At 44.8% G+C, this 10,155-nt stretch overlaps 1 protein-coding gene across 2 annotated transcripts; it reads right to left on the bottom strand.

Moving 5' to 3' along the window:
* Positions 1–1,916: 1,916 nt before the first annotated feature.
* Positions 1,917–8,089, bottom strand: FBXL12 (F-box and leucine-rich repeat protein 12). Of its 2 annotated transcripts, XM_004689043.2 has the most exons (3): positions 7,803–8,089; positions 7,618–7,690; positions 1,917–3,261 (listed from the first exon to the last, which is right to left on the bottom strand). In XM_004689043.2, the coding sequence occupies exons 1-3, from the start codon at positions 7,886–7,888 to the stop codon at positions 2,440–2,442; spliced, it is 981 nt and encodes a 326-aa protein (XP_004689100.1). In that variant the 5' UTR covers positions 7,889–8,089; the 3' UTR covers positions 1,917–2,439. The 2 variants fall into 2 exon arrangements, with proteins under 2 accessions (XP_004689100.1, XP_012584810.1); XM_012729356.1 differs by lacking the exon at positions 7,803–8,089 and having other exon boundaries at positions 1,917–3,414; positions 7,618–7,670.
* Positions 8,090–10,155: the final 2,066 nt, after the last annotated feature.

The following is a 10,155-nucleotide window of genomic DNA, read 5'->3' as shown; positions in this document are numbered from 1 at the left end:
TAGACACATTTTGGTGGCATAACAGCTATACAAAGAATACTACTCAGGAATAAACTACTGACTCCTCCAACAGCCCAGATGGTCTTAAAATCATTATGCTAATTTTATATTTGAATTGGGAGAGCTAGGAAAAGTACATACTATATGGTTCCATTTACCAAAAAAATTCTAAGAAAAGCAAAGCAATCTATAGGGAAAGAAAGCAGATCAATAGTCACTTGGAGACAGGAGTAGAGGGAGAAAACTATCAGGGGAAACATTTGGGAATGATGGAAATGTTTGTTATCTTGATTATAGAGATGATGTCACAAATGTACATGCCAGTAGGCATCAAATTGTGCACTTGTATTGTATACTTATATATGTGCCATCTGTTTCAGGTAGCTATGCAGTACCTCAATAAAGCTGTAAAAAAATAAGTGTACGTGTTGTCATTTTCCCAAAAGAGCACAATTGTTGAGTCACTCTTCCAGACATTATAAATATGTCAAGGCAGCTTTGTGTAATGGTTATGATTGTGGGATAAGACTACTCAAGTTCATTAGTTGTGTGACTTTGGGTAATTTAATTTCCCATGCCTTTCTTTCCTCTGCAGCTGCTGTAGCAGTTACCTGGGAAGGACTGTGCACAGTGTGTGACACTGTCAACAAATAGACAGTCAACAAGTGTCAGCCATTTTGATTATTTTTACCTTCCTTGGAAGGGGTAGTCATTGTTTCTATTTTCTAAGGTTTATAATGCTTTGACACCTTAGGTTTTGCAAATCTGGCGATGGTCCAGCCTTCCAAGGTTAGCTAATGACAATACAGCACAGAAATTGCCAAATTCTAAAATCAGGGCTTCCCCACCACCATCCACTAGCACTGGCTTTTAACTTACATGCACGCCGCTGCGTCTAACTACATGCCGCTGCTCCATCACAAAAGGCAGGGAGGAAAAAGGAAACTTTTTCCTTCAGAGATGTTCCGAGTGTGAGATCCACAGCCCAGCACAGGGCAGCTGTTGGTCCCTTCCCCACACTCCCAGGGAACCCCTGATCTCGACACCCTCCACCAGCAGACCTCACTATCCGCCCCAAGACTTTTTCAGTTCCCACAACCCAGACCCCAGGTCCTCCTGGACTGGAGCAGTCAGGTTTGGTCACAGTGCAGGACAAGCAGAGCCCACCCATGGCTACTGAAGCTTCACGCCTCTCCTGGCCAGATGGAGGAGTTTCCACTCCACCCTCAAATGAGAAAAGCATAGAAGGAGCATACAGGCCCTCTCCTGAGGGAAAGCTTGGAAGAAATCGTGGGGACCCAGCTTAGCCTCTTCCCCCCTCCTGGCTCTGCCCACAGAGCAGGCAAGCCGGGCTGGTGCTGCTTCTACCTAGCTCAGCTCAGAAACAAGTTGTCTCTCGGGTTAGCACCCATGATCACCTTCAGTTTGCCACCTGCAACTTTCAAGTGGTTCAAAAGGCAGGAAAAGAGGTTGCTATTTTTTGAACCCTAAATCTTGAGCCACGTGTGAGGCCACATCCAACCTCACCCGGTCGTCACTCCTCACTTCCTATTGCTCAGCCCTCGTTCACTCAGCCATACAGGCCACCTTTCCAAATTCATTCCCACTTCAGGTCTTCGGCCCTTCCCATGGCTGGTTTCTCCTCACCTCAGGGACCACAAGCTCCACTCTACCCAACAAGTACATCATCATCACCTGACCCTGGCCTACTGTCTGAGTCTCTCAAGTCATTCCATGATGTGTCCCCTGCTTATCACCCTGCCTTCTCCTCAGGTCTTACCTGTGTGTTCACTGCTGTGGCCCTAGCACCTACAAAACCAGGAGTCATGAAATATTCATTGAATCAATAAACCAACAGCCTATGAAATAAAACAAATATTTTTCTTTAATAGCAAAATATTGTAAAAAATGTGGAAAATACAGAGTGCAAGATACAGAGAATACAACTTGGAACTTTAGTTACACATTTTAATTGTCAAAGCACCAGTACTGCTTGCCCTTCTCTCCATTCTTCACCCATGCGTGCAGGTGCTTCGATGGCATGTCGGCACGTGGTAATGCAGACGGTCCTTCCAGGCCTCCCATGGGCTTGCAAGTCCCTCGGGTTCCCTTCCTTCTACACTTGTCCTCCAAAGTCAGCCAGGTTTCTGAGAATGATCCTTCTTGGGACCCAAGGCTGGTAAAGAATATGGCTTTGTAACATCACCATGAGGTAGGTTTGCTCTATCCCATTTCCAGATGTGGGGAGCAGGTCTCTGAGAGGTGGATTGAAGTCAGAGGCTGCACAGTGGGTAAACAATTCCAGCCTGGAAGACTTTAGGTTCCACCTGTGGCCTTCAGCTCTTCCAGCCTAATGACCCGCCTTCTGCAAGGCACAGCTCAGAGCGCCTAGGGTTCACTGGTGGAAGTTGAGGTGGGTTCCCCAGACAAGTGGTGTAGTCACATCCACCAGTCCATAGACTCTTTGAGGCAGGCCCTGACAATGACCACACAATGGGGCAGCCCTTTACACAGGATCCTCTCGGCCTCTTGACCCTCCCACCCCAACCCCTGTAGCTCAAGGACCCTAAGCTTGGGCATGGCAAGGCAAGAGGAGACAATCTCCGAGGCAGAAGGCATTTCAGGGGTGATGAGGGGACCCAGCAGGCACAGACTCTCCAGGGCAGGCATTCCCTCTATGAGAGAGAGGCCAGAGGCTGACAGGCCCCTCACAGTCAGCCGGATCTTCCGGATGTCTCGAAGGTGGCGACTGATGGCCAAGAGCGTGCTGTCAGCTGAAAGGGTACAGCCCAGCACCTCCAGCCTATGCAGGTAGCTCAGCTCCTGCAGGCCTGCATCTAGGCCAGTCTCAGTCACACGATAGGTGCCACCCAGCACCAGTGAACGCAGAGCGCGGAAGCGCGTCAAGCCCTGCAGGTGCTCATCACGGAAGGCTGGCACACGATCCAGCACGATGCACTCAAGCAGGGGCAGCACAGTGGGGTCCTGCTCCTTGAGGAGCCATGCCATGGAGATCTCACAGCTGTGCAGCTCCAGGGTCTTCAGGGTGCAGGGTAAGCTGGTGATGGGCACCATGCTCAGATCAGCCACGTGCAGACAGAGACGTTTCAGGTTAGGGCACTTCTGGCCCAGGGCCCTCATCAGCGCAGGGGACAGCTGTGGGGCCTGGGAGCCTGAGAACAGGTAGCCGCCCATCCGCAGGGAATGGAGCCGGGATGCCATGTACCGGCGAAGGAGGTGCCACATGACTTTAGGACGCATCTGTAAGAGCCAGAGATGGGGGTGAGCAGGTGAGAGGTAGGGAAGTTCTTCCAAGGGCCTACCTGCCTGGAGACAGACAAGCCTCAGACAAGCTGGGGTTCAGGTGTGACCTGGAATTGTGCCATTCCCCAACAGCCTCACTCAGCCAGACACCTGCACAGGAGGAAAAAAACAATTTAACCCCACCATTCTGACTTCCAAGTTTGAACAAAAGCAATGGAGGGAAAAAGAGAAGATAATAATAGATCTCTTTCACAACAGAGTGGATTCTCATATTCTGGAGTAAGTAATAAAGCAAAGCAACCTACCAGTACTTTTATCCCCACCTCTGACAGAAATAAATAGCACAAAAAGAAACTTAAAAAAGGCTAAAATTGCCCAGCACAAATTAAATCTAGGTTAGGAGGGAAAAATTCTCACCCTTACAATGATCAAAAACTGTGAAATTAACCCTGGAAAATTAGACTTGGTAGAAAACAAACACATATAAGTGAGAGCTCAGTGCATTTCATTCATTGTATGTATAGTTTATCTTTTAAAAATAACTACACAAAGGAAAAAACTGCAGAGCATAAAACTTGTCCACTATTCTTGACCAATATTGACCAAGGAAAGGTAACTCACAAGGGCAGAAGCCAAGGGTGACAAAATTTTAAATGGGCCAAAAGCAAACAGATAAATCAACTTTTACTTGCAAAATGACGAGTTTCATTTTGATGCAGAGTTGTCCCTTGAACAACTGGGGTAGGGATTACCCTGGTCCACCTCCACAACAATTCCCCGCCCCACTGGGGTTCCATCTTCAGATTCAACTTCCCATGGGTATTACTGGTGGGTATTATTGCTATGTGGAACCCACAAAGGAGGATCTGCTATAAAAGACTTGAGCATCCAAGTCTTTAGTATGGAAGGAGGTCAGAAGGGATAGAGCAGTCCTGAAACCAAAAGACCACTGTAGCTAAGTTTTGGGAGTGTGAAATGATTTTCAGCTGGTGGATGGGAGGGACAGTGTCGGTGCCCCCAACCCCCACAGGAGTTAACTATAACTCATAACTGGAAAAGATGCGGAGAATCAGATTTGGAGCCCTTTGGCAGAAGCTGGTCTGATTACTTTGCAAAGCAACTTGGCAGTTTCTACTGAAATGTAAAATGTGGCTGCCCACTAACATCTGTTTTCTGAAAGTACATGTTTGTGCTTTAGCATGCAGAGAATATCTCTAGAAGGATACACAAGAACATTTGCTGCCTCTAGAGCAAAGACCTTACTTTTACTTTTCACATATTTTGAACATGTGCACATATTTTTTTAATGACCTCGTTAATACTCCTTATTTTGTTCCCCAGAGGAACACTGATTTCTGATAACATTGTTAACGTAAAAACTGGGGAAGGGGGAGACATAAATATCCATTGACATATAGTAGTTATAAATGTTGGGCTTGACTAGAGGAGGGAATCGACAAGGCTGCCAGGGAAATGAGCCTTAAGATGGACCACTGGGACCAGAAAATCCAGGCCAGTCCGGAAGGCAAGGCCAAGGCCCATTCTGTGTCAAAGGCCATGGCCCTATACCAGACACCCCAGCAGACAGCTCCTGCAAACTGATATCCCAAGCAAGAAAGCCCTCGAAAACAGTATGAAAGACACTCAACTCCTTCCTGTGCAGCCCACTCCACCTGGCCCCTGGGTCCCTTGATGGTATTTCAATAAATCCATCTTTTCTCTATCCACTGTTTCTGGTGAATTCTTTCACCCCCATGCCTCTAGTTTCACCCCAACATTACAGGACTACAGTACAGACAGAAACTAAAATCAAAGTATATTTAAAGGTGGGTAGTTTCCCAAGATGGGTGGAAAGAATGGCAAAATGGTACTTGTAGGTACAAGGGAAAAGGAAACAATACTATATATTTTATATGGGTGCAATCATTCTGATAATAAAGGCAAACATTTATTGAGTACCTATTTGCAAGGTGCAATGTTGAGCCCTTAACTAGAAAATCGATATACTATATGGTCATGTGGCAGGTGCCTCCAGGAAAATATTTTGGTCAGAATATTATTGCAAGAGGTAGAGCTAAAATTCAATACAACCTGACTTCAAGGGCTAGTCTTCTCTTCTAGAAAATGCACTTCCCCTCACTATACCAAATCAAGAGAGCTAATGCATAGAAGACAGGCTGGAAGGAAATAAAGTCCTCACTTAACATCAGTGATAAATTGCTGGAAACAGCAAAGTTAAGCAAAACAACATAAAAAGAAAGCAGGTCCTCACATATCATCATTTAGTTCGACACCAGTCAGGGCTGTTTTCTTCACATCAATGTCATAAATAATGGACATCTAAGGGCAGTGACTCGAGGATGAGTTGTATTCCACATCCCTAATGGTGGTTGCTCTGGGGATGGCTGAGGACACCAGGGGACAACTGCCAAAGGCGCTTAACTTCCTCTGTAGCATTATTTCAATTTTTGTGTTTTGCTAGTCTTTCTTCACTTATTATTGTTTTCTTTTATTGAACTAACATCCATTGCTTTATGTCATGAGACCTGTTATCATTAGTTACTTCAATGTTTTTATAAGAATTATTCATGAGGCCCTCCCTGGTGGCGCAGCGGGTTAAAGCACAGCACTAAGAAGCTAAAGCCACTTCCGCATGAGTTCGATCCCCGCCTACCCCGGAGGTGACCACATGGCGTGGCAGACCTCTCCTGACCCTCCCGCTGCTCCCCTCAGTAGTGTACTTCATCAGTCGGGGCCTGTTCTGCTCCCCACTCTGTCTCTGGTGAATCCTCTCACCACCCCTGCAACTCTGGCCTATATACCCCAGTTCTGTATGCACAAATAAATAAATCTTCAGAAAAAAAAAAAGAATTATTCATGAATTGTGTGATTTTTTTAATTACTTTCACTAATATATAAATTATACTTCAAAAAGCATTGTAAACAAATGGTATAATCTCCATTATAAGGCTTTTAGGGATGAAGTGAACTCATGTCTCCAACTTATTGTGAGATGTATTTGAGAAATAAAATGGGGGCCCTCCATGGTGGTACAAGGCATTAATGCACAGCTCTATGAAGCTATCCACTGACAGGAGTTCAATCCTCAGTCAGGGAGGTGACCCACATGGCATGGCAGACCTTTCCTGACCAGTCCGCTGCTCCCCTCAGCAGTTTATTTCACTTGAGCTGCCTGTTCTGCTCCCTACTCTGTCTGGTGAATCCTCTCACTCCCTGCACCTCTCGCCTGTACCTCAGTTCTTGTATGTATAAATAAATCTTTAAAAAATTAAAATAAATAAATGGGTTGATGGAGGGATACTACTAGTGGATATCTTGTTTTCTCTGTACTATTCTTTAAACTTTTATCTATGTTTGAAATTTTTCATAAAATAGTAGAAAAATAATAATTCAGTACACTGAATCAGAAGCTGCATATTAACAAGGTCAAAAGGACAGTAATGTTTGAAACACACTGGTCTTATCATACCATATGTAGTAGTAAAAAGTTGATAATAACAAACATTACTTAATAGGAAAACAGATAATTTGTAGCATATTCATTTAGCAGTAATTAAAAAGGAATTAACTAGATTTACACATGTCATTAAGAACAAATCTGTAAAATGAAGTTGTGTGAATAAAGCTAGTTGTAACTAACATAAGTAAAATAGCATTTAGTATCCAATCTGTACAACTGCATTGTTTAAACGTTAGAAATATGTTAACAATACTGTATATTGCTTCTGGGCACACACATAAGAGGCAAATATAAAAAATAAAAAAGTTCGCTTTATAATGCAGGTTACCACTGAGGAAGTTTTCAAAAAGTGCAACAAATAAATTTAGTATTCTAAACATTTATGTGTGTTTCACACTACCTGCAGCAAATAAATTTACAGTTAAAAAAAGGTTAAATGTAAGAGGTGTGTACATGATTTTTTTTTCAGATACTATAATGTCATATACAGTTCTGCATTTGAAACAACTCATAATAACTAAACGAAGAAAATTATAAAATGCAAGTGGGAGAAAGTGGAAATAGTTCGGTTATACTACTGGAAATTAACTTGCCTCTGAAAGTGATTTCTCCAAGAAAACTCATCGATAATACCTAATGCAGTCATCGATTCGCATTTATCGTATGTTAACTATAGGTCCTTTTCCCTGAATGATCCTCGGTTATCCCTATGTAGAAGATGGGGAAACTGAGGCCGAGAGGTCGCCAAAGGGATAGGAAAGAGCCGTGAAGGGGCCGGGAGCCCCTGGCTAGAAATCCAGGGCTGAAGGATGGTTCCTCGCGGTGTAGCTAACCCTACTGTGGCCCAGGCCTGTCCGGTCAACCCCGCGTACCGTGTAGAGTGTCAAGTCGACGTGTCGCCACAACCACCGGTCGTCCACCAGCCTCTTCCACCGGTGACAGACCCTAGAGAAGGGGGCCCGCCATTAGAACGACCCGGCCGCGCCCGCACCCGATCCGCACCTCCGAATGCCGCCCCCCAGACCCAACCGCCCCTCCCCGGGAGACCCGGTCCCACCTGGAGATGCGGATCCGGTCCCGGACCGGGAGGTAAGCGAAGACCTCCAGCAGCACGGAGTCTGGCAGGTCGGCAAAGGTCGACATGATCCAGGCGACACGCACTTCCGCTTTCTGCTACAGGACTCGGGAGTGTCCCTGGAGGTGGGAAACCAAGTGCCCGCAGGGCGGTGGCCGTTGTCTCTGGTAGCCGGCGAAGAGATTCAACTTTCTGGCTTCTTGCTGGAATGTATTTAACTCCCGGGACAAAAAAAAACCATTCTGATCGCCACACGTCGCATAAGGGCGGGACTTAGAACCACAATCAGAACTGCAAGGCGTGGCTTGGGCGGTGAAGACTCTGGGAGCGGGTGTTAGGGGCGGGGCTAAGGGCCGGGCAGAGGGAGGGCTTAGGGCTTGGACCAAGTCGAGAAGGCGTGTCTGGGACTCTGATGAAGTGGTGTCTGGACTGAGCCTCTGGCAGCTGTGGAGGCCTGCAGGAAGCGAAGATGAACGCCCAAAATGTCGGGAGGACGCTATAGGCGTCCGTATTATGAGTTGAGGTAGTCATAAAGTGATGTCTCTTGTTTACTTAATAATGCTTGTTGATGCACATGCATGAGTGTAACTTTGTAGAAGTGAAATAGTTTGCTCAAAAGGCATGTTGAAATTTTCGTTTTGATAGATAACGTCAAATTGTTTCCGAAGGTTTTCTGAACTGACATTCCCACCTAATACAGATCATTGTTTTTTTAAATAATTTATAAGCGTACTGAAACTTTGTTCAAACATCTCTGTATTGATAAGGTTGCTTCCATGCTTGTTACCACAAATATTGAAGCTAAGCATTCTTTAAAATGCCCTCTCTGGTGGCGCAACGGGTTAAAGCACCACATTATGAAGCTCTCTGTAAGCCATTGCAGCGTGAGTTCGATCCCCTCCCGGAGGTGACCCAGGTGGCGTGGCAGACCTCTCCTGGCCTGCCCACTGCTCCCTCAGCAGTGTACTTTGCCAATCTGCCTGTTCTGCTCCCAACTCTGTCTGGTGAATCCTCTCATCCACCACACCTCTGGCCTGTACCCCATTTCTGTAATCATAAATAAATCTTTTTTTAAAAAAAAAACATATGTAGTATGTTTAAGTAGCAAGATCACATATGTTTTTATTTCTGTAGAATAACCAGAAGTCAGTCTGATGGGCTAAAGGAAAGGTAAGGTTTAATTTTATTATAGTAGTTTTTTTAGATCATTTTGTACCTTTTTTCATCTCAGTTGTAGTCCCTGTGGACTTCCCATCACCAATTTACCCATTTTTGATCCCATTCCCTACTCCACCCAATAAAATGACTCTTGTATATAGTTGTTCATTATCATTTCTCTCCCCCCGGTCCTTTATGCTCCTGCTATGAATGAAACCATCTTTCTGGCTTATTTCACTAAGCATGATCCCTTCCAGCTCCATCCTTTTTGCTGCAAAAGGCATGTGTTTATCTTTTTTGATTGCTAAGTAATATTCCATTGTGTATATGTACCACCCCTTTTTAATCCATTCATCTACTTTTGGGCATTTGGGTTGACTTCATGTCTTTCCTATTGTAAATAAAGCAGCAATAAACATGGGGGCGCAGGTGTTTTTTTGAATCAGTGTTTTTGTGTCTTTGGGTAGATCTCTAGGATTGGGATTGCTGGAAACTCCATTTTTAGCAGTTTGAGAAACCTCCAGTTTTCAGTAGTGGTTGTAATCGTTTGCATTCCCACCAGCAGTGCAGGAGAGTTCCTTTTTCTCCACATCCGGTGAGGTTCAATTTTTAATGAGTTTTGCTAAATCACTGTCCTAAGAGCCTTTAATGGAAATAAGAGATCTTTAATGCACATATACACAAGGAGGAATTGAAGATATTGAGAACTAGTTTAAAAAGAATATCCACATTCACACATCAATAAATAAAAAGTAAAATATGGGCATTTCACCTATCACATTAAGAAGCCTGCAGCTATCCCAACTAGACTTGGTGTAAGGAAACAGTTTGCAGCTAGGGCAGAACTGATGAAAACTCTTCGAAGATAATTTGGCAATATCAGACCCAATATCAGATTGTTGTAGCAGTGGTATTATTTATAGGTAGTATGACTACTAGGATTTTAAACCGGGGCAGACAGGGCAGTAGGGCAGGAGGCCAGGTGAAGAAGGATGTCAGGCACCAGTCAAACAGGCATAGGGAAGGAGCAGATACCCCAAGCAAAAGCAGATATTCGGGAGCCATAACCGCATGACTTGTCACCACCGATTAACACAAGCCAGGCAGAAAAGTTAGTTCCAGTACCTTGTCAAAATTTTCCACCCAGCGGCGCACCCTGGTGGCGCAGCGGGTTAAA

This window comes from Condylura cristata, unplaced genomic scaffold, assembly GCF_000260355.1.
Source record: "Condylura cristata isolate star-nosed mole 26May11 unplaced genomic scaffold, ConCri1.0 scaffold00025, whole genome shotgun sequence".
In the NCBI taxonomy this organism is placed as follows: domain Eukaryota; kingdom Metazoa; phylum Chordata; class Mammalia; order Eulipotyphla; family Talpidae; genus Condylura; species Condylura cristata.
The sequence above is the reverse complement of the archived record's forward strand: the minus strand, read 5'-3'. Positions and strand labels throughout refer to the sequence as shown.

What these genes read in the sequence shown, in the direction of transcription:
- FBXL12 (XM_004689043.2), bottom strand. Translation starts at nt 7,888, where the DNA reads ATGTCGACCTTTGCCGACCTGCCAGACTCCGTGCTGCTGGAGGTCTTC. An exon ending in GACCGGATCCGCATCTCCAG is followed by an intron (nt 7,691 to 7,802) that starts GTGGGACCGGGT and finishes CCCCTTCTCTAG; the next exon opens with GGTCTGTCACCGGTGGAAGA. An exon ending in TCGACTTGACACTCTACACG is followed by an intron (nt 3,262 to 7,617) that starts GTACGCGGGGTT and finishes TGGCTCTTACAG; the next exon opens with ATGCGTCCTAAAGTCATGTG.